The 27925-nt window shown below is 26.2% G+C and overlaps 14 protein-coding genes and 1 non-coding gene across 15 annotated transcripts; 7 read left to right on the forward strand and 8 right to left on the reverse strand.

Annotated features, from left to right (window-relative positions):
- Nucleotides 1–203: 203 nt before the first annotated feature.
- On the forward strand, nt 204–998 carry T551_00793 (ubiquitin-conjugating enzyme E2-20 kDa; the record flags this gene model as incomplete). Its single annotated transcript, XM_018373057.1, has 6 exons — nt 204–304; nt 357–384; nt 461–550; nt 593–733; nt 780–856; nt 902–998. The coding sequence occupies 6 exons, from the start codon at nt 204–206 to the stop codon at nt 996–998; spliced, it is 534 nt and encodes a 177-aa protein (XP_018230803.1).
- Nucleotides 999–1294: 296 nt separating this feature from the next.
- T551_00794 (uncharacterized protein) lies at nt 1295–1994 on the reverse strand (the record flags this gene model as incomplete). Its single annotated transcript, XM_018373058.1, has 2 exons — nt 1295–1547; nt 1591–1994. The coding sequence occupies 2 exons, from the start codon at nt 1992–1994 to the stop codon at nt 1295–1297; spliced, it is 657 nt and encodes a 218-aa protein (XP_018230804.1).
- A 256-nt stretch (nt 1995–2250) lies between these two features.
- On the forward strand, nt 2251–4126 carry T551_00795 (glucose-induced degradation complex subunit VID30; the record flags this gene model as incomplete). The annotated part of the gene is made up of 8 exons (XM_018373059.1): nt 2251–2374; nt 2425–2526; nt 2574–2688; nt 2733–2953; nt 2999–3123; nt 3173–3425; nt 3470–3949; nt 3990–4126. 8 exons carry the CDS (start codon nt 2251–2253, stop codon nt 4124–4126), a joined length of 1557 nt encoding a protein of 518 aa, XP_018230805.1.
- Nucleotides 4127–4379: 253 nt separating this feature from the next.
- T551_05006 lies at nt 4380–4474 on the forward strand. The gene has a single exon. It is a non-coding gene; the product is annotated as a tRNA-Arg (tRNA).
- Nucleotides 4475–4668: 194 nt separating this feature from the next.
- T551_00796 (uncharacterized protein) lies at nt 4669–6074 on the reverse strand (the record flags this gene model as incomplete). The annotated part of the gene is made up of 5 exons (XM_018373060.1): nt 4669–5487; nt 5529–5634; nt 5675–5739; nt 5786–5844; nt 5888–6074. 5 exons carry the CDS (start codon nt 6072–6074, stop codon nt 4669–4671), a joined length of 1236 nt encoding a protein of 411 aa, XP_018230806.1.
- Nucleotides 6075–6510: 436 nt separating this feature from the next.
- Nucleotides 6511–10830, reverse strand: T551_00797 (DNA-directed RNA polymerase II subunit RPB2; the record flags this gene model as incomplete). Its single annotated transcript, XM_018373061.1, has 16 exons — nt 6511–6568; nt 6611–6639; nt 6686–6797; nt 6842–6856; nt 6899–6937; nt 6981–6985; nt 7030–7140; nt 7183–7211; nt 7257–7378; nt 7423–7534; nt 7586–7655; nt 7700–8371; nt 8416–9921; nt 9965–10165; nt 10214–10436; nt 10478–10830. The coding sequence occupies 16 exons, from the start codon at nt 10828–10830 to the stop codon at nt 6511–6513; spliced, it is 3657 nt and encodes a 1218-aa protein (XP_018230807.1).
- A 273-nt stretch (nt 10831–11103) lies between these two features.
- Nucleotides 11104–11722, reverse strand: T551_00798 (dynein light chain 2, cytoplasmic; the record flags this gene model as incomplete). The annotated part of the gene is made up of 8 exons (XM_018373062.1): nt 11104–11113; nt 11150–11204; nt 11248–11317; nt 11358–11384; nt 11430–11464; nt 11507–11540; nt 11590–11612; nt 11656–11722. 8 exons carry the CDS (start codon nt 11720–11722, stop codon nt 11104–11106), a joined length of 321 nt encoding a protein of 106 aa, XP_018230808.1.
- A 146-nt stretch (nt 11723–11868) lies between these two features.
- On the forward strand, nt 11869–14483 carry T551_00799 (RNA-binding ribosome biosynthesis protein MRD1; the record flags this gene model as incomplete). Its single annotated transcript, XM_018373063.1, has 5 exons — nt 11869–12111; nt 12162–12833; nt 13012–13281; nt 13332–14227; nt 14270–14483. The coding sequence occupies 5 exons, from the start codon at nt 11869–11871 to the stop codon at nt 14481–14483; spliced, it is 2295 nt and encodes a 764-aa protein (XP_018230809.1).
- A 210-nt stretch (nt 14484–14693) lies between these two features.
- Nucleotides 14694–15213, forward strand: T551_00800 (uncharacterized protein; the record flags this gene model as incomplete). Its single annotated transcript, XM_018373064.1, has 4 exons — nt 14694–14765; nt 14809–14937; nt 14984–15094; nt 15136–15213. The coding sequence occupies 4 exons, from the start codon at nt 14694–14696 to the stop codon at nt 15211–15213; spliced, it is 390 nt and encodes a 129-aa protein (XP_018230810.1).
- Nucleotides 15214–15402: 189 nt separating this feature from the next.
- On the forward strand, nt 15403–16497 carry T551_00801 (uncharacterized protein; the record flags this gene model as incomplete). The annotated part of the gene is made up of 1 exon (XM_018373065.1): nt 15403–16497. The coding sequence occupies one exon, from the start codon at nt 15403–15405 to the stop codon at nt 16495–16497; it is 1095 nt and encodes a 364-aa protein (XP_018230811.1).
- A 1401-nt stretch (nt 16498–17898) lies between these two features.
- Nucleotides 17899–21246, reverse strand: T551_00802 (uncharacterized protein; the record flags this gene model as incomplete). Its single annotated transcript, XM_018373066.1, has 17 exons — nt 17899–18010; nt 18056–18250; nt 18297–18463; nt 18509–18551; nt 18597–18674; nt 18722–18937; nt 18978–19420; nt 19467–19587; nt 19634–19715; nt 19759–19858; nt 19902–19965; nt 20004–20038; nt 20080–20472; nt 20515–20665; nt 20709–20818; nt 20865–21014; nt 21064–21246. The coding sequence occupies 17 exons, from the start codon at nt 21244–21246 to the stop codon at nt 17899–17901; spliced, it is 2643 nt and encodes an 880-aa protein (XP_018230812.1).
- Nucleotides 21247–21316: 70 nt separating this feature from the next.
- On the reverse strand, nt 21317–21712 carry T551_00803 (uncharacterized protein; the record flags this gene model as incomplete). Its single annotated transcript, XM_018373067.1, is given in 6 exon segments — nt 21317–21400; nt 21417–21442; nt 21499–21508; nt 21555–21586; nt 21603–21668; nt 21694–21712. 6 exon segments carry the CDS (start codon nt 21710–21712, stop codon nt 21317–21319), a joined length of 237 nt encoding a protein of 78 aa, XP_018230813.1.
- Nucleotides 21713–21981: 269 nt separating this feature from the next.
- On the reverse strand, nt 21982–23619 carry T551_00804 (uncharacterized protein; the record flags this gene model as incomplete). Its single annotated transcript, XM_018373068.1, has 4 exons — nt 21982–22059; nt 22105–22309; nt 22354–22932; nt 22979–23619. 4 exons carry the CDS (start codon nt 23617–23619, stop codon nt 21982–21984), a joined length of 1503 nt encoding a protein of 500 aa, XP_018230814.1.
- An 86-nt stretch (nt 23620–23705) lies between these two features.
- T551_00805 (ubiquinone-binding protein COQ10) lies at nt 23706–24374 on the forward strand (the record flags this gene model as incomplete). Its single annotated transcript, XM_018373069.1, has 3 exons — nt 23706–23854; nt 23902–24103; nt 24144–24374. 3 exons carry the CDS (start codon nt 23706–23708, stop codon nt 24372–24374), a joined length of 582 nt encoding a protein of 193 aa, XP_018230815.1.
- A 122-nt stretch (nt 24375–24496) lies between these two features.
- T551_00806 (uncharacterized protein) lies at nt 24497–27255 on the reverse strand (the record flags this gene model as incomplete). Its single annotated transcript, XM_018373070.1, has 9 exons — nt 24497–24959; nt 25007–25143; nt 25186–25335; nt 25380–26145; nt 26189–26358; nt 26407–26560; nt 26605–26978; nt 27020–27167; nt 27218–27255. 9 exons carry the CDS (start codon nt 27253–27255, stop codon nt 24497–24499), a joined length of 2400 nt encoding a protein of 799 aa, XP_018230816.1.
- Nucleotides 27256–27925: the final 670 nt, after the last annotated feature.

Consider the following 27925-nt stretch of genomic DNA (forward strand, 5'->3'; position numbering starts at 1 on the left):
ATTAAAAATTAATAAGAGCAGGTACCGTTAAGTGAGTGTTTTAGATAAAAGAAAAGTATTGTAAAAAAGAAGGTTAGAATAGAAATCAGAAAAAAAGATTTCTAGAACAGGGATTTGGTGTTGGAATAAAAGATCAAAAAGGTAAAGAAATTAAAGATATTTTTGAATGATTCAAGAAGAAAGTATTGATCAGAGAAGGTGTTATGGATGCTCAGAACACAGCGCCTGTAGACCATGATCGTTCATCTATAAAATTAAACAGATCATTAGGAACTGTTCCTGATGGACATAGTGTAACAAAACGGTGAGTATTGTTATAGATTTTTTTTGTGTTTTATTAACATTGATCTTAAAAGACTTCAGAACGAGTTAATGACATTAATGGTAAGTGTTGTATTGATAGTTTTATTTTAGATAAATTTGCATTTTATTTGGTTATATGAATTAATAATATTTTCAGACATCAAATATTCCTGGAATTTCTGCTTTTCCTGATTCAGATTCAAATCTTCTTCACTGGGCGGGTACAATTGTTGGTCCTGCGGGAACAGTATGTTTTAAAAATATGTGATCTTACGTATTTACGAAATAGTATTATGAGTCTTTAACGTTTAAAATTTCGTTAATTTTTCCGCCGAATTATCCATATACCGCTCCTACTATTACATTTACATCTCCAATGTGGCATCCAAATGTTGACATGAGTGGTAATATTTGTTTAGATATTCTTAAGGTAGATTTTGAAAAATCTTTGATAAATTATGACTATAATCTTTTAGGATAAATGGTCTGCTGTTTATAATGTTCAGACTATTCTTTTAAGTTTACAAAGTCTTTTAGGCGAGCCAAATAATGCGTAAGTATTGTTTAAGTTATTGTATAAAATGAAGTAAATTTATAGGTCTCCACTAAATGCACAGGCTGCAGAACTCTGGGCCAAAGATCCGGTGGAATATAAACGGTTACTGATGCAGCGATATAGAGAAGTAGACGATTGATGATTGTTTTTTGCTCTTTTTAAGGGTAATTGGGGCAATGGATCTTTGATGCTTAATACTTATGTCAGTAAGTATGTTAAATAAAAATTTATAGTTATTTAGAGTTTAAAAGTAGTGAGTTTAAATTGAATGACATCGGTTTTTTTTTTGCTTCTTTAATATGCAATCCACTATTGTTTTATTGGATAGTACTATGTAAAGATTAGCATAAGAGCATCAGATTAGTTTGAAAATCTCAATGTTTATTATATTTTATAAATTTACAATGCCATTTCCTTAAAAGCATTTATAATATTTTATAATGCTGAATCATCTTTCCATCCATTGATTTCCCATTTTATTCCACTTATGCAGTCTATAGTTATTTTTTTTTTGCTCCATTTTCTACATGGTTTGCCTGTACGATCTAATGCTCTTAATCCTGCATTTATTGCACCAGTATTGGCTTTGGGTCCTAATTTAGATGGAAGTAAGGGTGCTGATATAGTCTTTTGTCCACTAGCAGCCAAATTATGGTAGTTCTGATGTTTCTGGGATGTATCTCCAACACTACAGATGAATCAATTTATAATGATTTGTCATTTTTATTTACTTTATTACTATAACTGTTGCTTCTTCTGCTTTTCTTTTTCGAACAACTTTAGGGCCTATGTTACTAGATATGCGTGTTTTTTTTCCTGGTTTTTTTATTGTATTTTCATTATCTATTGTATTCGAAATTGGAGAGCTAGCAAGTAAAGGTGATGACATAGGCAAAGGAGATGATACTGGTGTCATTGATAGTTCTGATTGTAAGGCTAAACGTGATATATTGACTTTGAATTTCAAAATACGAGATTGATGTTTAGAATTGTTTGGTTTTACAAGAGTTTGAGGAATATTGTGTTTTATTGGAATGACATTATCTGTTATATTTCCTTGTGTGGATAATACTATACTTTCTGACAATGGAATTGATGATAAAGACTGTGATTTTGAAACTATTCGTGTTTCCATAGTTTTATAATTTTTAATATTTTTAATAAATGTTGTTTTATTTTAAATTTTATATTTTAACGTTCAAAGTTCGGTCATAATTCAAATCAAAAATTATAAAATGTTTAGCTTCCGTTTAATTTTATATAATTAATTTCTTCTGGAAAAGGTGAACACTCTATTTTGAATAATATATGTATATGGTATATTTAAGGATATAGTCTTTGTTTTATATATATTTAATTAATTTTTGTAGTATTTATTAGAATTTTGAATAATGTCAATTAATGTTTTACATATGCCTCAACTAGAGACTGCAGAACCTTTTATTCCTGGATATTTGAGAGGAACTGCCTTTGCTGAGCAGTATGAAGCACGGTATATGTCTTTTTTGCGTCATGGTAAAAACTTTGATTATAAAAGTAAATGAAATGAGTTTTTAATATTATAGGTATTGGTTCTGATTTTCCGGAGCTTCCATCTTCATGGAATGAGGATGATAAATGCAATCTTTTGTCTTTAGTTGGTAATGGTTTAGAAGTTAAATTTGTGGGTAGATAGATTAATTTAATTTTTTTTCTTTTTTTAAAAATATAACAGGGCCAGCTAAGGGTGTAGAACAAGATGCTGCTTCAGTGAGAGCAAATAATCCTATTCCTACACGATGTGGTCTTTATTATTATGAAATTGAAATTCTTTCTAAAGGTTATGAAGGGTTAGGTTATTTTTCGGTGAAATTTTTATCTAATGATTTTTAAGACTTATTGGTATTGGGTTTTGCAAATCTACTGTTCCTTTGAATAGGTTACCTGGATGGGAGTCCGATTCTTGGGGGTATCATGGCGATGATGGGCACTCTTTTTGTTGCCAAGGAATAGGAAAAGAATATGGACCAAAATTTACTAAAGGAGATGTTGTAGGCTGTGGTATTAATTTTTCCTCTGGGACAGGATTTTATACAAAAAATGGTGTTCATCTTGGTATATATTGTTTATATATATATAATCGTATATAATAAATATCAGGAATAGCATTTCGTGATCTTAAGGGCACATTTTATCCTTCAGTTGGTTTAAGAACTTTAGGTGAACATATTCGAGCGAATTTTGGAAAGAAGCCTTTTGTTTTCGATATTGAGCAATATATGAGGGTAAGAAGTTTAGTTCAGTTATTTACATAATTCGTTTAAGTATTGTTAGATCGAAAAAATAAAAGCCTATCAAAGTATTAATTCTTGGCCATCCTTCGAAGATAAAGAGTATAACGAATCTAGTATATCTAATACTGTCGATAGTCTTATAGCATCTTATCTTTTTCATAATGGTTATATGGAATCTTTAAAAACCTTTGTTCAGGGTGTTGGAGACAGAGAAAGGATATTTGGCAATGCAGATAGAAACTATCTCATGCAATCCATAAATATTGACGATATAGATTTAACGAATCGTCAACGTTAGGTTATTTTTCTTGTCATTCAGTTGATTTACATTTTTAAGATATTAGATCTGCAATTTTAAATGGCGATATAGATCTTGCATTAAAATTGACGAATATTTTTTATCCTCGTTTATTAGAAACTAATGAATCTATTTATTTTAAATTGAAATGTCATAAATTTGTTGAAATGATGCGACAATGTTCGGAATCTGCGGATGAAAATGATGATGAAATAATGACGGATGTTTCTGGTGTTTGTGGCAGTAATAGTTCTAGCTATGATTTATCAGAGAATTCATCAGTTAAATATTCAGAGTTAAAAAAAAAAAATACTAGGTTTTTGCTCTCAAAAATACTTGAATATGGACAACAACTTCAAGAAGATTATCGTGATGATAATAGGAATGATATTCGGAAAACTTTAGAAGATACATTTAGTTTACTTGCTTATTCTGATCCAAAAAATAGTTCTGTATCTTATCTATTGGATGAAAATGCTCGACATGTAGTTGCTGAAGAACTAAATAAAGCTATTTTAGGTAAAAAATCTTTTGAATATTTTGCAATTTTAATAAATAGTGTTTCTTGGGAAATCGTCTATATCCTCTTTGGAAAGACTGATTCAATACACTTCTGTAGTAGTAAACGAGTTGGGGAAAAAAGGATCTAGTGAATCTAGTTTCATGAATATCCGTCAAGACATATTAACTCTTTAGTTGCAATAAATTATTAGTATGAAAATATAAACTAAAATTGAAAACGTTTATGTTTATTGTACTTATATTTGTTATTGTTGAAATCGTTTCTTGAATCGTTTAAATTTATTCAGATTTATAATAGAAGTATTATTTAAAATTTTATAATTTTTAGAATTGAAATAAAATTGAAATAAAAATGATTTTAATTTCTGTTAATGAATGAATTTTAGTTTATTATTTTTATATTTTAATAATAGAGTATTATTGGAATGGCCGCGTGGCGCAATGGCTTAGCGTATCGGAGTCCGGTGGGGTTTTCACGTGGTAGTTATCCGGAGGTTGTGGGTTCGAGTCCCATCGTGGTCGTTTCTAAAATTGATTTTTTTATAAATAATTTTAAAAATTAGCGTTTTAAAGCCGTAATAGATCTAGAATTATTATTATTTTATATATTTAAAATTCTGTATTAACGTAGTTACAATTCTTATTATTTTGAATACTAGAAAAAAGTTTAGTTTTTAGTTATATGATTCATTTTTCTATTACAATAAATCATTTATTTATTTTTGAACAGGTGTCTTAGGAAGTAAACCGAGTACTTCTTCTAATTCTTGTTGTAAGGCATTTTCTTTTTCGAATGATGTGTTAGCATGAACAATAGTTTTTGAATTATTAGAAAATTCTATTTTGTTATTTTGCTCCATCAATAATAATTGGTAATCATTTATTGAGTCTTCTTTTTGTTTTTGGAATATATGCGAAATATTTTTATTGGAAATATTTCTTGCATTTATCTGATTTTCTTCCCATTCTTCAATAGGAGTGTTTTTATTTTCGAATATAGATTTTTGAAAATTATTTAAAAACTCTTTTGTATTAGTCCAACTGTTATTAAATTTTTGTATTTCTTGTTTTAGAAAGTATATTTCTTGATCTTTTGTTTGTGTTTCTGATAATGGAGTATTATTATTTGATTGAAATATAATATCAGATAATAATTTCAGTCTAACTTGTAACTGTGCTTCTAAAATTATAGGAGACAGTGTAGATGATGAAAACAATGGCTCTTGATCTACTTTCGTTCCAATAAGATAGTCGAGATCAGATAATACTTGAAAAATAATATTGTTGAGTTGTATATTGGTGTTTGAGACTTTTCTAGAGAGAAAAATAAGATTAGAAAATGCTTCTTCGGACAATTTTTCATTTATAGTTAGGTCTTCTATTGCTAAAGATGGTGTATATAATGGGCCTTTATGTAAAATCGAATTTGTTTGTATTTGCATTGTTGATGAATTTTTATTTTTTTTAGATAACTCTGAACCCAAAAGATATTCTTTTAATTTTGATAGTTGTAGGTCTTTTTTTCGAAGATCGTTCTATAAAATGTTAAGTTATTTCAAAATTATTTTAAATATACTGCGTATTGTGATTTTATGTATATTAAAGAATTTTTTATTTTTGATATATAATCTTTTGCTGATTTTTTTTCAATCAACGCAGTTGAAAGTTCTTTATTTGTATAACTAGTTTTTTAGTAATTTTACAATGTAATATTATAAATACTCTAGCTTTTTTTTTAGTGAAATTACTTCTTTCTCTGTTTCTTCCAGTTTTGATTTCATGTTATTCTAAACAATAAAATTTATTATTGATAAACTGTATTGGTTTTTTTACCAGCTGACGAGAGTATTTTTCATTTTGAGACTGAATTTCTTTTAATTTTTCAAGAGAATCTGATATGAGTTAATAGTATAAATACAAATATGAAGTTTTTACTTTCGTGTATTATTAAATCTTTGTCTCTTTTTTCTAAAAGATCATAAATAATTTTGATTACTTCATGAGAATCTGAAGAATTGAAATTTAGAATTCGTTGATTACCATCTGGCAATAATCCTCGTAAAGCAAGTGCATTATTAATATAGAGAATTCCAGATGGTAAATCCTTTTTTGAGTCACTCATAAATATTTATTATTTCGTGTAATCATATATTATCGAGAAATTAGAAAAGTTAATTTTTTATTTAGTAATAATATATATATTTTAAATTTGTTTATTTAATGGATTAGATATGTATGTTTTGAATATTTATTTGTTTAAACTATTTTATTATATTAAGGCTTAATATAAGTGATAGATTTTGTTTGCATTCTAAATATTTAATGTTTAAATTTATTTATTACATTTCTAGTAAAATTTGTAATTTAAAAATAATAATACAAAATTTTGTTAATTTTTAAGAAATATTAAATAAATATTTTAAATTATTAATTTAAAGTTACTTTATATAATTCATTACTATAATATATATAATGGAAGCTATATATAGTATAAATTGATGTATGTTTAAAAATTATAAATTTTTGATTTATATATATATATATATTGTTAATTGTTTTTAATTTCGGTTAGTATATAATCTTGGAGCAATGTTCATTGACATCAATTCTTGGAATCTATAAATATTAGGAAACGAAAGTTAAGTAAAATAAACAAACAAAAGTTTTGCTGAATATGGTAAATGAATCTAAATAAATAGTAAACATATTTCTTTAATAAGATAAAAGTTATACTTGTGATATATTGGTTTTATTGTGACATATACGACATTCGAATTGATTTTTCTTTAAATTTGCTATAGCAGCAAGACCACAAATATCACATATATGAAGTCGATATGCATCGCTATATTAGTTAATTTAACGTTAGTAATTATATGTTTTCAGGACCTTGCATCAAAAAGTCTAATTTATTAGTTTTTTAAATTGTAACTGAAAATTGTTTACCTTTCTTTTAAAAATGAAGAAGCTCCATGACTTATCATACTGAAAAAAAATTAAATTTTTGTATTGTATAATATATTTTTACCAGTCCTAACCAAATGTTAAAACTTGAGATTTATGTATAGAAAATATACTCTTTCCATTTCTCCAAAACGTAAACCTCCATCTCTTGATCTTCCTCCTACTGGTTGACGCGTTAAAATTTGTACTGGACCTCTAGCTCTAGCATGTATTTTATCTTCGACCTGTAAAGTTAAAAATATTTTTTTTTTAGTATGTTATTTTACCATATGTTTTAATCTTTGGTAGTATGTAGCTAATTTTTTAAAAAAAAAAAAATTATAAATTTAAGAAAACTTACGACCCAAGAAAACCTGAGCTACTAGTTTTCGGCCAGTATGACCGTTATACATTACTTCAAAACCCCTAGATTGATATCCATGTTGACGCAGCATTTTAGAAATAGCTTCAACTGTAACATCCCTTGATAAATTTAGTAAATAGAAAAGTTTTTTATTAATAAATACGTAAATGGGGTTGCATCTCCTTCATAACCGCTTAATGCAGAAACTTTACTTAATAAACATTCTATTAAGTGTGCTACTGTCATTCGACTAGGAATTGCATGAGGATTTATAACTAAGGTATTAGTATTATATATATATATATATAATTAGAAATTAGACATACTGATATCAGGAACAATTCCTTCCGATGTAAAAGGCATATCTTCATGACGATATGTAATACCAATTGTACCCTAAAATTCTAAATAAATTATCTAATAGAAAAGAGAAAAACAACTTTTTGTCCATGTCTTGATGCAAATTTATCTCCTATTTGAGGAATTCTTGTTGAACGCATGCGAACTTTTACAAATTTAAGACCTTCAGCGTTAGTAGACACCATTACTTGATCAATAATTCCACTTTCCGTACTTCGAAGAGGTGTAGACACATCACGTTTAGTATGAAATTTTGTTCTTTGGCCTAATTCTTCAGCATTTGGAGGAATAGGTGCTGTTTTTCCTATTATAATATCTTCTCCTGAAACTCTAGTTCCGGGTGCTATTAATCCGTCATCTTCAATTTTATCATATGTACCATGTTTTAATTTTAGACAATTACTACGCATTGGTTTTTCGAATTCTTCCATAATTTGCATTCCTATTTTTTTTTCTTGGTCCATATAACTTCGATAAAACATACTTCTAAATAATCCCCTATCGATACTACTTTGATTCATAATTACTGAATCTTCTTGATTATAACCGCTATAACATAAAATTGCAACAATTGCATTTTGACCCGCTGGAAGTTCTCTAAATCGAAGATATTCCATTGATCTTGTTGTAGCAAGAGGTTTTTGTGGATAGTATAAAATATTTGCCATTGTATCCATTCTTACTTGGTAATTAGTAAGAAAAACTCCTATAGCTTGTTTTCCCATTGCAGATTGGTAAGTGTTACGAGGAGACTATATAAATTAGTATATATTATTTGAAAACAAAATGATGAAACTTGATTGTGGTCTGGAAATGGAATTATGCTTGCGCATATTCCAAGAATCATACTTGGATGAATTTCGCAGTGTGTCCATAAATGTGTATTTGGATTAACTGAAAGTTTTACACGACGTGCAGGATCAATTTCATCTGCAATCTTATATCCCGCTTGCAGTTGACGAGTTGTTTCTAAGTCTTCTGGAGTCATTGCAATCATAATAGTTTCTTCTTCTTCTGCATCAATGTATTCTACAATGCCATTAGCAACAAGACTACTCCATCCAAATTTTGATTCATTGTCAAGGTCTGTTCGATTCCTATTATCTATAATCTTTTGGACATGTTCTTTTTTTAGCATTAATTGACCTCTATGATCACTTTCTGGGTTATTATCAACAATGAAAAGAGGTCGACACACTCTTCCAGCATCTGTAAATATACGTAATTCTTTTTCCCGTATATCTCTAACTACACTTACTTCTGCACTAATATCAAGTTTTCGTCTAAGACTTTTTATAGTTTCAACTAAATGATAAGGATCACGATGAACCCCAAGCCAAACACCATTAACAAATACTTTTGTAGTATTTGGAGTTGCATTAGGATTATAATCTTCGAGAGTTTCCATTCCCCATTCTTCTAAAAATTCAATGATAGGTGCTGAAGGACTGCCCACTGATACATATGACATAAGTGATAGGTTTTTTACTAGGCCACATGCTTGACCTTCTGGCGTTTCAGCTGGACAAACTAATCCCCAGTGTGTATTATGAAGTTGACGAGGTTTTGCGACTTTTCCATCTCTACCGATTGGTGTATTTGTGCGACGTAGATGAGATAATGTTGATGCAAATGTATATCTATTTAAAACTTGAGAAACACCAACTCTTGCTGACATAACTTTTTTTTGATCACCCCAATTACCTGTTGCTAACGAGTATCTTAATCCATGTGTTATTGTATTTGATTTTACTGCAAGAGTTAAGTTAAATTCCCTATTTGTTTCGACACATTTTTGCATATATTTATAAACATCTTTTGTTAACTTTTTAAAAAGCATCCTAAAAAGATTTGCTAAAAGGGGACCAGCAAGATCAAGCCTTTTTTTTCCGAAATGGTCTCTATCATCAGGATCCCGTCGTTCAAGGGCACATAATAAAAGTCGATGAATCATGTATCCCAAGAAAAATGCTTTTCTTGTTTCATAGCCTTCTGTTGTAGTTATATGTGGTAGCAATTCTTTTTGTAAAATATCTTGAGCGTAACGAAGACGCTTTTCACGATTTATTCCAACTGCACTTCCTCTTTTTCCAATGAAATCCAGTGCTACTTCTTTTTCTTGGATAACAAAGGCTTCTTCTATGCATGGTTTTAGCATTTCTAGCATTTGATGATCATTTGGATCATAACAAATATGTTCCATAATGTCTCTGTCTGGTACTACACCTAATGCTCGAAATACGATTACAATTGGTATATCATTTCTAATATAAGGGAGACAGGCTCTAATGGTTTGTCCAGCCTATAGTGTTAAAAAAATATGAAATTAATTTTTAGATACATACTCCTTTCTCTATACTTTTTGACATAAGTTTTATTTGAAAGCTACTCATAAGTTTTGATCCTTTTTCAACTGCGCTACGTATTTCTGCAACATAACTAACTGCAGACGGTGCTGGTTTTTTAAAAACTTGCACTGTATTTGCTGCGCTTCGTTCTTGGGCAATAATTACTTTTTCTGAGCCATTTATAATGAAATATCCTCCCTAAATAGTAGAGCTTAAGTCTTTTTTAAAATATTATATTCAAATTACCTGATCATATGGGCATTCGTTTAATTCATAGAGTTCAGATTCTGGTAAACCATTTAAAATACAAAATGTTGATCGTAACATTATGGGTATTTTCCCTATAAATACTTTTGATGGTTGTTCATCTTCTTCTACTATCCATTCTTTATCAGGACCAAATGGCGCATTTGGGTCTGCTGCTATCATAACTTTCTTCTTTATATCAACATATAATGGAGAAGAGTAACTATTTTAGTTATAAAGACATTTTTATGGCAAATAACTTACGTAAGGTTGCGCAGTCTTGCTTCTTGAGGAAACATTAGTTGAGTAGAACCATCTGCTTCTGTCATGCTTGGTTTTGAAAGAAATATTTGTCCGAAATTAATTTCGTATCTGCGAGTTACATCACTTTCAATCCCCGTATGTTGTGCATGTTGATCTAATGTAAGAGTTGCATCTTCATCAACAAGTTCTTGCATAGTATTTTGAACAAATTCATCAAAAGAGTCTATTTGAGTTGATACAAGCCCTTTTTCATCAAAAAATGATGATATTATTGCCCATTGATCTTCCTGTGTTATTTCTTTAAATGCAGAATTATACATGTAAGAGTTTTCTAAGTCATATTCTGTGATCATTTGAATTTATAATAAAAGTTATATAATTAATGGAAAATATATCTTTATTGATATTAAATGCTTAGTATATTATATAAAACAATGCTACTTGTATTTTATCAAAAACTTACATAATTAAAATTAATTGTATTTTTAAATAATTTTTATAAATGATAAATTGTTATCGTTTTTTTTATTAATATTTAAAAAAAAACATTTATTTTGACAAAAGAGAGATAATATAGGAAATTATGTAAAGTATGTTTATTTTCGTTACTCTATAACTATCCAGATCTAATATTTGCTGGTTAGAATGTAAAAAATTATAATGATAATAAACTTAAAAAGAAGGAACGCAATTTGTCCTAAATAGAAATATATGAAATGTTTTGTTTCTATTGATAATAAATATATTTATATAACTTTTCGAAGTTTTACCATGTGTTACGTAACTTCCAAAATTTCTTCCTACAATACAATGCCACGTTGTTCCAAATTTTTTATCAAACTATTAGAGTTACTACAGATTTAAAAACAATTGTTGGAACTTCGTTTTTTATGTATGCTGCTATATCCTAAGAATAATAAAATATATTTTTTTTAAAAGCATTATGTATTACTTTTTCAACATTATATTTTTCCATGGCAGAGATTGCTATATTTGAATAAGAAATTAATATTTAGAAAAAATACGTACCACAGTCAATTGCATCTTCTTTCATCTCTTCATTCTAAAAAACAACAATAAAAATTTTATAAAGTATTGTTTAAATTGATCACCATATCAACTGATTTTACAATAACTAAAAAATTAAATTAAAAAGAATTAGTTTAATTAAATATTACCTTTATTTTTTATAACTGATATATATTGCGATAGATCTTCTGTAGAATTGTCATTAATATTTGTCATTTTTATTAAAGAATTAAATGAATTATTTATCTATAATTTAAAAATGGTAAATAGCTTAATTTTCGGATCGAGTAATTATAAAGAATGCTAGAAAAAATATTGACTTTCATTTGGATAGAATTAGTATTGGTTAAATTGCCTTAAAGATGTCAAGGATTATTGTTAAAAATTTGCCTAAATATTTAAATGAAGATAGGTTTAAAGAGCATTTTTCCGCTTATGGAGGAAAACATATTACTGATATTAAATTTGTATGTTCAAAAAGTGGGAAATTTAGGGGGTTTGGGTTTATAGGTTATAAAACTAATGATGATGCATTAAATGCTATTAAGTATTACCATAATACTTTTGTTGATATGTCTAGGATTACTGTTGAACATGCTAAAGAAGTAATATATATATATATATTTGCATATAATATTTATTCTCATATTTTTAGGTAGATTTTAGTGCTTTTAGTTCTCAAAATGTTCTTGGGTCTGACAATTTTTTTGTTAAAGATCATATTTACAAAAAAAATCAATTAGTTAATAAAGAAATATTTCTAAAAAGAGAAACTCAGGAAAATCAAGAATTGTTTAAATTTTTAAGGCATGAGCAAGTAGAAAACTGTAAAGAAATTTCCGGAAAAAGCCGTCAGGTTTTAGTTAGAAAACATAAATTTAGAAGTTCTATAGATGATTCGGATGATGTCAATAAAGTTTTATTTTCTTCTGCTTGTAATATAAAAGACCATGCCGAATCTTGTTCCTGTAATTTTTTAGAGGGATATAAAGAACAGAAACGAAAATCTTTTGAGCTATCTGATTCTGAAGAATCATTTAATATATCTAATATTAAGTCTATGACTGATGATGAGTGGCTGAAATCGAAGTTTAAACATGTAGTAGAATTAAACGATTGTGAATTATTTGATTCTAATCTGGAAAAACAATTAAATGCTGGAAATGCATTTGAAAAGAATATTTCAGAATCTTGTTTTGGTAATAGTAAACTTTCTTTAAAAAATGAAATTCTTTTATCTGGAAGACTTTTTGTTAGAAATTTGCCATATAGTATTTCTGAAAATGAACTTAGGGATGTTTTTGAGAAGTTTGGAAAAATTATAAATGTATGTTTTAAAAATTAAAAATATAGTATAATATTTTTTATGATGAAACAATGATAGGGACAACAGAATAATTAATGATTATTGTGTTGATTATTAAAGGAATGATAATTACTGAAAAAAACTTTATATTGAATATATTTTTATGTATAAGAAGATTTAGCTAATATTATTGAATTAGGTTCATATTCCTTTTGATTTTGCTTCGAATATGGCAAAAGGATTTGCTTATCTCCTTTTTGAAAGCCCTTTATCTGCTGTAGATGCGTATGAAAATATGGATGGACGTGCGCTATATGGTCGTCTTGTACATATTCTTCCCGCACAAATTAAACATGGTCATTATGGACCCATGAATTTTAATGAAATGAAGTTTAAAAGTCAAAGAGCTAAAAAACGGAAAATAAATTCATCTTATTCTCAATTTTCTTGGAATTCTCTTTACATGAACGTAAATTATTTTTATTTAGAGTTTGTTTTTATAGATTTTGACTTAATTAGCCAGATGCTGTTATATCTTCTGTTGCTGATAAATTCGGACTTTCTAAAGCTGAAGTTTTAGACCCTGTTTCTTCAAATGCTGCTGTTAGACAGGCTTTAGCTGAAACTTATGTTATTCAAGAAACAAAAACTTTTTTTGAAAAATCAGGTGTTAATTTGGAATCTTTTTCTAGTTTTGAGCGTGATGATTCTGTTTTGTTGGCTAAAAATTTTCCATATGGTACAACAGTAAATGAATTGTTTGAGTTGTTTGGGAAATATGGTGTTCTTGGTCGTATTTTGCTGCCTCCTTCTGGAACTATTGCTATTGTTGAGTTTTTAGAATCTAAATATGCTGATGACGCGTTTAAGAATTTGTCTTACAGGAAATTTAAAGATTCTGTTTTATATCTTGAAAAAGCTCCTTTGAATATATTTAAAGATGAATTTAATTGTAAAATGAATTCAGAAATGGTGAATATTGATCCAAAAAAATTGAAAGTGATTCACGATGTTGACATTAATATTGAAAATTCTGATATATCTGATACTGAAAGGGGCACTCTTTTTATAAAAAATCTTAACTTTTCTACTACTTTAGATAGTCTAAAGAGGGTGTTTAGTTCTCTTACTGGTTTTATTAATGCAATTATCAAAACAAAGCCTGATCCAAAAAGACCTGGAAATAAATTGAGCATGGGCTTTGGTTTTGTTGAGTTTAAAACACGTTCTCACGCTTTAGCAGCTATGAGTGCTATGAAAGATTATGTACTTGATGGACATGTTCTTCAAATTAAGGAATCTGAGAAATCTTGTGATTCTTTTAATAAAAAAACGTTAAATGAAAATAAGTGTAAAATTATAATCAAGAATTTGCCATTTGAAGCTACTAAAGATGATATAAAACAACTATTTGGGTGTGTTTTGAAGTTTTTAATGTTTTATAATTAATATTGTAGATCATATGGTCATTTAAAATCTGTTCGTGTTCCTAAGAAAATTGATAATTCTATTCGCGGGTTTGCTTTTGTAGAATATTTTACATCTAGAGATGCAAAGAATGCTTTTAATGTTTTGAAAAATACTCATTTGTTGGGACGACATCTTGTATTGGAATGGGCATTTGATGATTCTCTTGTAAATAGTATTAGATGTTATAAAGAAAATGATTAAATGATGTAATGAGTTTAATTTAAAATTATGATTGTGAAATTGGATAAAAAATAAACCTGCTGATTTATGTTTTGAAAGTGAGGATTTGGAATATTTAATTTGTGATAATTTATCATATGTTGTATTGGTTTTTTAGATTATATAGTTATTTTTATATTTTAGTTTTTGTCGATTGTTTTTTGAAATAATTTAAATTTCGTGATCTATTTGATGATTGAAAATGATGCTATATCTGCGTTTAACTCTGAGATGTATTACGAAGCTTTGGGACTATTTACTAAGGTTATAATTTTTTAATTACTAAAATTATATTAATCTTAATAAGGCATTACATCAAAATAAAACATTGACTTTGCTTGATGGTAGAGCTGCAACTTTTGAAAAAATAGGGAAATATGAAAGTGCTTTGAAAGATTCTTATAGGATGATTCGGTTTTATCCCCGTTGTATTGATGTATGTGATATTTTTATGATGTTTTATATTCTTAACATGTTTTAAGGGCTATTTACGTGCAGGGAAGATATTACGATTAATGAATAATTACAATAGAGCTATATATATATATAAGCTTGGAATAAAATGTTCGTCTTATGATTCGAAAAAAAATAATGTAATTATAGTTCCTTGTTACACTGTTTAATAATTTAAAAGTTACTTCGGAAAATGCTTTACTCTACGTTGAAAAGTGTTAAGAATCTTAAAGTAAGAATTCAAAATAATGCAAAATAAAATGTTAATAATAAGTTATTTTCTTCGTACTTTGATTTTTTTCAAAAAATTCCTTTAGAAATTATTTTAAAAATATTTTGTTATTTACCATTTAAAACTATTAGTTTATGTCAAAGGGTTTCAAAGAATTGGAGACATACAATTTTATCTTTGGATTGTTTATTTTATAATTTAGATTTTTCATGTACAATGAAACCTATTTCTTCAAAAATAATTTCAATAAATATTAAAAGGAGTCGAAATCTTGTTCGGAAGTTGGTATTGAATGGAAAATGTGTTATTAATGATTCTTTATTGTTATATATGGCTAAGTTCTGCTGTAATCTTACTCATTTGACTTTAACTAAAGGCTTTAATTATGAATTGCTTTCACGTTCTATTTCTGCTTTTTCCTCCCTTTTATCATTAATATTTTTATATGAAATTGAACTTTCTGTTGTTGCACAGGTAATGTCTAATGTTCCAAGTAGTCTTCAAAGATTTGAAGCGAAGAAACTTTTAGTTAATTCTATTCCATTTTGGGGTCAGATACCAACAAATATTAGAATAGTAAAACTAATTCGAGCTGATATTTCTCTGTGTAATAATAGAGAACTTTCTTTTTATGTTAGTGATATGCTAAAAATAATTCCAAGTGTTACGCATATTTTTCTTAATAATTGGATAGAAAATTTAGTACTGGATGATTATGATTTTTTATATTTAGATGAATTAGATGTTTTAGATTTATCTGGATCTAGGCTTTTACGTACGCCATTGATGCCTAAAACTCTTCTTGAATTAAATCTTTCATATTTAGTTGGAACTGATTTATCTTTTTCTATACTTCCGAATTTTGATTGTCTTCGGTATTTAAATTTATCATATTCGTCTAGATTATATTCGGATGCTGTTATAGCATTAACTAGTTTTTCTGGTCATAATTTAAAAGAGTTATTTTTGGATTCATGTCCTCAGCTCGATGCAAATTGTATAGTTAATCTTGTGTTGTCATGTAAATTTATTGAGAGATTGTCTTTAAGTGGTAATTCATGGGTTGATGATTCACTTTTAACTGTTGTTGCTCATGAATTAAAAGTATTGAAATATTTTAATTTGTCTAGTTGTTTTGGCATTTCTGGTTTTGGTGTAGTTGAATTAGTAAATACTCGTTCATCTTCAATTATGCATATAGTTTTAAATGGTTGTCATAATGTTTCGTTAGATTCTGTAATTTGGATGAGACAATTAGGCATTAATATCGATTATAAATTTGAAATAAGTTCTCGTAATAAAGTATATTGATGTGTTGGTAGATATCTAAAATATTTTTTTATTTTTAAAAATTAAAATGTATAAAAATATCTGAATAAAAATATCTGAATATATTTTTATAATAAACGATAAAATAATTCTTGTTCATGTGTTTAATAACCACAAAAATAATTGTGCTGCTCTTAAACTTCAATTTTAAAATATATTGTTATGCATCTGCATCTTACGAATAATTTTAGAAATATTATTAAAAACCTAAAATTTAAATGCATAATAATTAATATAATATAATACTATAATACATAATAATATATAAATATTATATAATATTATATATAAATTCTATATTGTTTCATTATGTAAAAATGGATTTAACATATAAAAATCATTTGGTATTTTTTGTGTAAATAACATGTAATATTGAAGTTATCGATTATTTTTTTTAAAAATTTTATAACAATGTTAGTAACAATGTTAGATTTTATAACAGTTATTTTAATGATTTAATCTATGCAATTTTGAAGATATATTTAATTTAAAAATATGTATATTTATATAAATATATATATAAATATAATGATTATAATTTAGTTATAATAGATAATTTAATTAATAATATATTAACATAGTATTATACTAATTAGATTTAAAAATATATATTTTAATCATTATAATTATACATGTATTTAATTTAGAATATAGAATATATATATATCAATTGAAAAATATTATAACATTGAGTGTATAATTTTTTATATTATGTTCAATTATATTCAATTATATTCAATATAACTCTAATTCATAAAAGTATTGATTATTCAATTAATATTTTAAAAAATATAACACATTTACAACATTATCTATATAGTTCATATCTATTTTTTATAATACTATTTTAAAAAGTTTATTTAGATTTTATTTATCATTACAATGTATTGTTTCATATTCATAGAGATTATTATAAAAATATACAATGCTAATATCGATATGTAGATATATAATTAAATTAAATTTATATAAAAATAAATTATAATATAAATTATATTTTTATATTTAATTTCAATTTATAACGTTATCATTATAAACTATATACAAAATATAAAAAATAACATCACAAACCCTTAATAAATATCACTTAATATACCAAAATATTTCCTATTATTATATATTAATATATTATAATATATATTTATGATTATTACAATCAATAATCATATCAGTGAATAGCACTTAAATTTATCGTTATTAAATACATTTTAAGCAAAAACTTATTGGAAAATATAAAAGATATTTTTACATTTAAAAAATATACATTTGATATACGTTAAAATATACGTTAAAATATCATTTTACAAGATTTACTAAAATTACTAGAAAATTATTATATATACATATTTATAATTTATGTACAAATTAAATATTTTTAAAATATTAAATATAACCTTCACTTTTAAGCCATTCTTTTACATTATCACTATCCCTTGAAACCCATAATGCTTTGGCTCTAATAGCATCTAAAGACTGGGAAAGTGCTTTATCGAACCTACAAGTATTTAATTAAATATACTTTATAAAAATAAATTATTACGCATTAATTTTTTTAAATTTAAAAAATTCATCAATCTCATTTAATTTAGATATCGAAGTAAATCCGGAAACCATCAATTGCACTACAGTTGATTTCAAACTCCCTACATTGTTTGGAACAGTAACATCAATTGCATCCCAATTTTCTTGACAAAATTTCCATAAAGCGTTTATACCTTTAGAATGAGTTTTCAAACTATAATATTTCAGAGTAATTAAAGTTATTTTATAAATTTACTCACCCTACAAGAGGCATATGAATGTCTTGAAGCCTAACTTCAGAAGAAAGAATCATGTTAAGTGTCCGTATAATCAATTCAGGAACACGTGTTTGACCCAACTGTCTTAAAGCAGTATCTTTTTCATCACTAGAAATACTTTCTTTCCAAATATTATAAACAATATTCCACTAAACTCTATAAATCTACATAGAAACTAATATTAATCATCAAACCTCTTTTTCTAAACCATATTGAAGAGAAATAGAAAAAACAGCACTAAAATATAATTATTTATATATTACAAAAATTATTTTTAAATACGTTCTAAGATCAGGATGTATTGCAGTTTTATCACCATTAGCGTAACGATATAGCATTTCTTTAGCAGCAAAAATTATTCTATAAACATAATTATTAATCACACAGACATTTAAAACAACACATACTCCTCATTGCCAGCTTTACCAGCAGCCAAAAACAACAAAGATTTTAGCTGTCTCATATTATGTCCATCATTTATATCAAAATTCCACCCAAGCTCATTAACTTTAATGAAAGTTAATTTTCTCTTAAACAACTCAAGACCTTTCCTAATTTTTTCATCTTCGAAAACAAAAGCTGCTTCCAAACTTTCAACTATATTTATCATTTCATTCCATACGCTGTAATTTTAATATAGTTTCATAAAAACCAAACACTTACACAAATTTACTCTCATTGAACCATTTGGATATTAATGATAACATTTCGCTAGTTCTAGAATAACCACTTTGAGCCAAAGCACCAGAATCAGCAACAAGACCAACCCGATCCTCAACACTTAAAAACTCTGGATTAGTTATAGAAAAGCAACCCAATCTTTTAAGTTGTTCTGAAGAATAAAGAGTCCTATAAACACCTGAATGATCTGTATTAATTTTATAAAAACCTTTCATTATATTGCACATAGGAATATAAAGTTCTCGTTGCTCTAAAATCAAATGAGTATCAACAACTGTTTTACCATCAGTTGTCATTGTCTTAAGCATCAAAGGAACCCAATAAATAGTTTCATCATCTTCAGGTTTTACATCACCAGATGCAAGAAACCTACTTTGTACAATCTTTATTGAATCATTATGCTCTGTAACAGTTATAACAGGATACTATAATTATATTAAAAAATTACACTTAATAAAAACATTTATATACCCCAACTTTTTCTGTCCAATATTTCATAAATCCAACAATATCTTTACCACTTTCTTCACTTAATGCACACCATAAATCTTTAGTTATAGTATTCCCATAAGAATGTCTTCTAAGATATCTCCTATTTATAGATTTAATAATGCTATAAAACACATTATTTTATAAACCTAATACCAGAGAGAAAAACATCTTCACCAATATATTTAGATAACATACGTATTACAGATGATCCTTTTGAATACGAAATAGCTATTTATTATCAAAAAAGTATTTCTATATTTTTTTAAAATACCATCAAAAATTTGATTAATTTCTTCTGAACTTTTTACAAAAACTTCAATAGGATGACTTGAACGAAACCCATCAAATCTTAATGCTTTCTGTAAGCTAATCTATAAAAAATCAACAAATAAAATGCAAAAAATGCAAAACTACAGTAACATAAGTCTGCCAAACTTTCCATTCAGGGTAAAATGAATTACAAGAAAACCATGACATCCTTTTAAACATAAGAATAAAGAAAAATACAACAAATACTCAGACCAAGTCGCAAAACCCTCATTGAGCCACAACTAATTACATCAAAAAAGGCAAAACATTAACATATTCTTACACCATCCCAAAAATCCATAGTAACTAAATTTCCAAACCACTGATGTGCAAGCTCGTGTTGCACAACTTCAGCTACCCTTTGTTTCATTGCTGCACCACTTTTATCCTCATCAAAAAGCAAATCTACAACACGAAATGTAACCATTCCCCAATTCTCCATGGCGCCAGCAGAAAAATCAGGAATAGCTACCAAATCTATTTTAGGCAAAGGGTAAGGAATACCAAAAGTCTCAGAAAAAAACTCAAGAGTTTTAGCAGCAAGCTCCAGAGAAAATTTTCCTTGCCGTGATAATCCTTTAAGAGGAGAATACACTCTTACAGGAATCTTAGGCATACTAACACCAGACGTAAAGGTCTCGATGTAATCCAATTCACCAATTACCCAAGCAAGAAGCTAATCATGTTAGATATAACATTTTTTCAAAAGACATTAAACATAAGTAGACATTAATGGAGTGCGACCAAACAAAACTGTCCTTTTATTATCCACAATAGATTCTTTAACAATATTCATATTGGATAAAACTGTATAGCGAACATCTGCAGTAATTTGAACATCAAAAGTCGCTTTTAAAGCTGGCTCATCCCTATAAAAATTAAAATATTAAATAGGAAAAAAAGAAAAAATACCAACAAGGAAACACACGACGACAATCAGTAGCTTCCATTTGTGTACAAGCGAGCCATTTAGTTTCTTTAGTTTTATCGTCATAATAAGATGAACGATAAAACCCAGACATCTTAAAAACATTAACAATTAAAACAATTGAAATATTATGGACCAACCTTATCATTAATTTCACCCAAAAACTTTATAAAAAGAGTTGCATTTGTTCCACAAGAAATAGGATCAGAAAAGAAAAAAGTAACAGTCTGCTCGTCTTTATTATAAGTTATAGAATCAACAGAACGCCTACAAAATATTATTATATTCATCTATATTATATCTTATTATATTCCTTTTATTATCATAGTCAATGAATACAGAAGAAATATCAATATCAAAAGAATGAAGAGTAATGTATTGAGAGTATTCTAAACATTCTATTGAAATTTCTACACTCCCATCATAAATAAAATTATCCAATGCGGGATTTAAAACAAGAAAATAATGTTTCGGTCTAACATTATTTGGAAGAACTTTTCTACCCGTTTGCATTGTAGACATACTATATAGTTTCAAAATATTTAGCTGGCAATTAAATCGTATTATAAAACTCCTTCTGCAAAAAATATACTTATGTTCTAGACAAGGATAAAAAACAAGTAATCTCTGTATTTTTTTTAGTCCAAAAAAGAATTTCCGTTGCGGAAAATATAAACTCATAAAATTAAAACGATAAAAATAAAAAAATCATAGAATACTATTTTTTATAATATAAATTGTAATGTAAAAAATATAAAAAAAAATAAAAAATACCATAACAAAACTTTTATAAAAAAAATAACTCAAATTTATTTAAAACGTACATAAACGTATTTTTTATCAACATAATTAGTATTAGATACTTTTTTATACAAAACTATTTATATAATCGTACTCTACACAAAGTAAAAATATGTTTTTAGACATTTTTTGTTCTCTCAAGCCTAAATATTTTTTCAAAAATTATACCAAATATTTCAAACACCATTTTTTTTTTTCTGAATATTTATTTTATATTTTATTGAAAATCAATTATTTCATATTATTTATGAATATTATATTTAATTAAAGCATTTGAAATATTTTGCATAAAAATATTCCAAAAAAAACAATTAAAACTACTATAACCCTGTTTTCCTTACATTTTAAAAATTATTATACAAATGATAAAATTAATAAAAAATTAAACATAATATCTATAAAATTAAAAATCTAAAACAATAAATAATACAAATATCCATTATTTTTCCATTATTTTCATTCTTTACAATATACTATAACATCACCTCTACGTCTCCAATCATCATTAAAATGAGAATTAAAAAATCTAACACACTTTGCAATAAGTACAAAATTTTTTTAAAAACCAACAAAAATTACCTCTCTATATCCTACTACAGTAATATAATTACCAATTATTGAAATAAAATTTTCAAAAAAAACAAAGTGAGAAGGCCAAAAAAAACCATTCTGAAATGTAGAATTTATTTTTTCATACACGAAATGCCTTTGAAGAAACAAAAAAGGATTGTCATAAAACTGCTGAGCTTCATCTTTATATTCTGCAATATCATTTTTATGTAAACTATACCAGTTAATTTCAAAAAAATATTAAAACAAATTCAATACTTTATAGGCGGCTCACAAGTCAAAAATTTCATTCGTATATCTGATCTATGTACATAACTCTGCCACGGTGTAGAATGACATGGCATTAGAAATATAACACTAGTTATTTTCGAATTATCCGCAATATATTTCATAACATCTATAACTCCACGTTGATGAATATGATTAATATACCATATGACAAAGACATTAATAACTAATATTAATGGAATTACCTTTTTTAAAATAAATTTTGGCATTTGTGAAATTGATTTAGCTGAAAATATATACAATAAAGGTGATAAAAAGTATATAAATCTTACTTCTTTATGCCGAACTATTGAATAACAAAAAAAAACAACAGAAATCAACCAAAAATATATCGTGTTTCTATGTAAATATAGACCATGAAGACAAAAAGGTAAATATAAAAATAAAAGCATAGGTAAACCTTGAGAAAAATAATAATGCCATGAAGAAGATCCATAATAAACAGATAAACCATCAATTAAATTAAACTTTAAAAACTTAAGCAAAGGAAGTGTCATTCTACCATAATAATAAAAATTAACTAAAAAAACTAATAAAAATAAAATCGACCTAATTTTTCAATAAGAATTTTATTTAACAATATTTTCAAAATTACCCTATAATAAAAGCATCAAAAATAATTTTAAAAGCGCCATTTAAAAGTAAATATCCTAATAAAAATACACATACTATTATATTTGTCGGCCTTAAAATGCATGCAGTAAAAACAAAAATAAAAGAAAGACGTAAATTTTTCATCTGTTTTTTTTCAAAATCCAAAGGCCAATAATATAATGCACAAGTTATAAAAACTGCTTCTAAAGCATTAGAAAAGATACGATATCCAAAAAAAACGCTAAATGGAGATGTAATAAAAACAAATAATGTCCATAAAGACACTTTTTCATCATATAATTTCCTAGAAAACTTTACAGTATAAAAATCAGAAATTGCAGTGAATATAGCTTGCAACAATTTTGGACAAATAATTATCAAATAAGGAGAGTCACATTTAATTAACTTTAAAAGCCAGTAAATTACAGAAAATATAGCAGGATGAACCACGTCTCTTATCCCCTCACGCCATTCCCATGTAAGATATCCGTATCCATATACAAATTGATGTGCTGGTTCAAGAGATTGCCAATATTCGTCAGGCTGAAAAAATGTACTAGAAGTTAAAGCAGTAAAAAAACGAAATTGCAATAGAACAAAAAACAAAAGGATTTCTTGATCGATTATATAAGATATAAACATATTATAAGATTTAATCTAGTGTTCAAAAAAAGAAAAAACAAAATTATAAATCGAAAACTTTCGAAAACCTTCTGTTTAACATCTATATGTATATATTACATTCAAATGGAATATTGTTTCAAAAAAAGATAAACCTAAAAAAGATATTTATATTTAAATTCTTACTTATTCAAAAACACAGCTTTTTAAATTCAACAAACAAATCGGAAATATTTTCAACATACCGTATTCTACAGTAAAAACCAATCTAAACTAGTAATTTAGTAATATTTTTAAATTTAGATATAAAAAAAGTCTTGTATTTTCTGTTATTTCAGATGTTGATTCCTATTCAACTTTTATACCATACTGTCTAACTTCGAAAGTAACTAAGCGTAATAAAGATGGATTACCACAAACAGCAGATTTAAGGATTGGCTGGAAAAAATACGACGAAATATTCACTAGTGAAATAAGTTATCTTTCTTATGATTGCATAATAGTAGTATTATTCAATTATAAAAAAATATTTTAATTTAGTACAGGCAAATGCATCTAATCATCCACTTTTTCATAAATTACAAGCTACATGGTATTTAAAAGATATAAAAACAGCAAATAGTTCTGAAAAAAAAACAAAAATATCGTTAATTCTAAACTGCAAATTTTCTAATCCTTTGCATACTATGATCAGTATTGCAGCAATACCAACGATTTCTACACTTATAATTAACGCATTTGAAACTAGAATTAAACATATTGCAAAAGCGAGTTAAATAGACATTTTTTTAAATCCAAAATATACAAAAAAGTCTACATATATTTTACATATAACCAATATTAATATTTTCTAAACATAAATTTAAAAAAAAATATCTAAAAAATCATAACCTAAAAATTATGGTTTAGAAAAGTCAGAGAAATCTTCCATTTCTCTTAATGTATAATCAATCAGAAATGATGTCTCAATTAGCCCAGAAATCCTTTTATAATGACGTTCAGAATAAGGTATCATAACATCTAAAACTTTTTTAATATTAGAAATTTGTAAGAAATAAGAAGCATCGTATGTTCGCAGGAGAATATATAATATCCTTTGAGCTATATAAGATGTACGAAAATTCGTATTCCAATCTCTTAAACGACTAATAATACCAGAAAGCTGCTCTAAACTCAATGATTCAAGAATTTCATCTACAACACTAAACCCCATAACTGATTTATCAGTAAAACCAGGTAGATTTTTATTTAATATTTCTTTAAAAAGCATAAAAAGTTTATATGGATGATTTAATGACATAGCCAAAATAATTGCATTTTTCCAGTCTTGACATTGAATATAATTAGATAGTTGCTGTTCACTATTAAAATAATTAAATAGTAAATAATAAATATATAAAAATAATACTTTTCTACAAAAAAAGATTTTTCAGCTTCAATTCGTTTTTTTTCTTCTTGAGTAACATCCTTCCAAAAATTTATAACAGAATCAGCACCCCCTGATATTACTATATTTTCAGACGAAGAGACACATAATGACCAAACCTGTATTTTTTTTAAAAAAAAAAAAAGAAATAAAAAACTTACTCTATCTGTATGATTATCTAAAGTAGTTACGCATTCACTAGTTTTAATAGTCCAAAGTTTTACTAAACCATCACTACCTGAACTTATTATTTGTTGTCCAGAAGAAACAAAAAGCACTTTTAAAATAGAATTTGTATGCCCTTCGAAGGTCTTTACACTTAATTTAGTTAATTTTTTTTTTTAAAAAAAACTACCTTTAAACATGAATAATCATATAAGTTCCACAATTTTATTAATTTATCTGAAGATCCAGTAATTGCTATTTTTTCATAATCTGAAATCTTTACACTCCAGACACCTCTTTTGTGCCCTTTTAGAACACCCAACATCTTTCCACTATAAAGATCCCAAACTTTACATGTCTTATCTTGAGATGCAGAAATAAATATTTTATCGTCATAAGATATATCTAATGCATTAATATCTTTCTCATGTGCTTTTCTTGTGTATAAAGACTTAACACAACATTCTTCCACATTTAATAAATTCCATAATTTGATTGTTTGATCATGAGATCCTGTTAATAAGAAATTTGGAATTATACCTTTTTTTATAGATGATAAAGCTATAGATCCGATAGAATCAGTATGACCAGTAAATGTAGCAATATTTAAAAAATGATTAGACTCTATATCAAACTTCCATAACCTTGCTTCATTATCTTTAGAACCTGAAGCAAGCCATTGTCCATTTTTACTAGCAGCAAGACAAATAACAATATCTCTATGCCCCTCCAAAAGACTAAAATTCAAGTTTAAACAATCCACTATACTAATATTTTGAGAGTTAGAAGCAATAGCAATATGAGATTCATCACTTCCTATATAAGTACAATCAATTATCTCATCATAATACCCTGATATCCTTCGAATTATAGGAAGCTTTAAAGAAGAAAGAGAATGAACTACTAAAGAGTAATCTGAAAGAACAGAAAGTAAAATATTTCTCCTACTATTATATCTATATAAATATAAGAAAAACAGATAATTAATAAGATGAATACATTATTTCACAAATAGTAACATCTTTTGATTTAGAAATAGATGTTTGACTAATTTCTAATCCAGAAATATAATCCCAAAAGCGAACAACATTTTTGCTTCCTCCAGTTACTATCAATTGCTTGTTGTCAACTAAAAGACCTTTTTGAAGGAATTGAACAGATTCTATACTCTTTAAAAATCAATTTTAAAGTTTATTGATAACCAAAATCATATAAACCTCAAACAAAGATACTGAATTTTTTAATTTAAATGTATCGAGATCCCAAAAATTTAAAACCATATCTCTTGATCCACTTACAAGAATCTTTTCATCATCGGAAAAATCTAAACCACGAATTACACTTATATGTCCATCAAGAGTAGAAAGACAACTATAAATATTATTTTTTTTTAAATTCAAACTACACAATTATACCAATTCGTAACTAAATCCCAAACCTTTATTTTATAATCATCAGCAGCAGTTGCTAATAGCCATCTATCCTTTCTTTTTTTAATTTCCGTAGAAAATCTAATAGCACTAATAACACTACCATGTCCTTTAAATTGATGAGTAATATATCCACCTTTTATATCCCAAACTTTAACCGAACCCTCTGCTCCACCTGTAGCTATTAAAGTTGAAGTTATATCAGATTCCATAACTATAATAGGTGCATCATGAGCCTTCAAACTATAAATTAGATTTCCTGATGGAATTTCATAATGACGAAGCATTAATGATCTAGAAGCTATTATTAACCTAGTTCCTTCTAATACCAATGCTAAAGAGGTAATTATTTCTGAGTCCTATAAAAAATCAATATATATATATATATTAAAATACATACACCATTTATAAAACATATCTTCTCTCCTGTATCAATATTAATTATTTTAACGTCCTCTCCTAATGAACTAGAAAAAATATATCCATCTGCTGATAAAGAAACACTTCCTCCGGTATAAACAGGTTCTATAGATTTTTCAATTATAAAACTAAATTAAAACAAATTTAAAAGATACAACCAATTATAAAAAATTCTTACCTAGTTTTTAAAGCCGTAGCTTTTGAAGACAAAGTCATTAAAATTATTTTTTCAAAATTCTTATCGCAAGCTATATAAATTGTCACAATATTTAATATAAAAGCATTCTCAATCTTAGATAAAAAATCCTTAAAAAATATCATCAAAATTATATAAAAATATAAAAAATAATTTTTTAATACTTCAGTTTATAACAATGTTAAAATAATAAAATTAATTACCTTAAAATAACTTGATTATTATAACATTATCATAATAAATTTAAAATATAAGTTTCTAAAAATGTTTTTAAATTATCAAATTCTTCAATAATACATATTAATCAATACTTTAAATATATAAAATATAAGTTAATTAAATAATAAATTTCAAAATATTAATTAAACTATTTAAAATATTTAAAAAATATTTATTTCTATTTTTAAAAAATACTATTTTTATTCGTTCAAAAATTATTAAATCTTTCTATAATATTTAAACTCATTTAAATATAATATTTAACTATTTTTATCTTAAAGTATTATTTACTAAATATATCTAAATTATAAAATTTTAAATTAGATAAAATCTATAAAAAATATAAAATGTAATACTTTGAAGAGTATTCATTAAATTCTATAACTTATATTTCATTAATATACATTCGATAAATGAATGTAAGCATACAAAAAATTATATATTTATTAATATTAATTTTCTCGAATTTTA

This window comes from Pneumocystis jirovecii (assembly GCF_001477535.1).
Source record: "Pneumocystis jirovecii RU7 chromosome Unknown supercont1.3, whole genome shotgun sequence".
Taxonomy (NCBI): Eukaryota; Fungi; Ascomycota; class Pneumocystomycetes; order Pneumocystales; family Pneumocystaceae; genus Pneumocystis; species Pneumocystis jirovecii.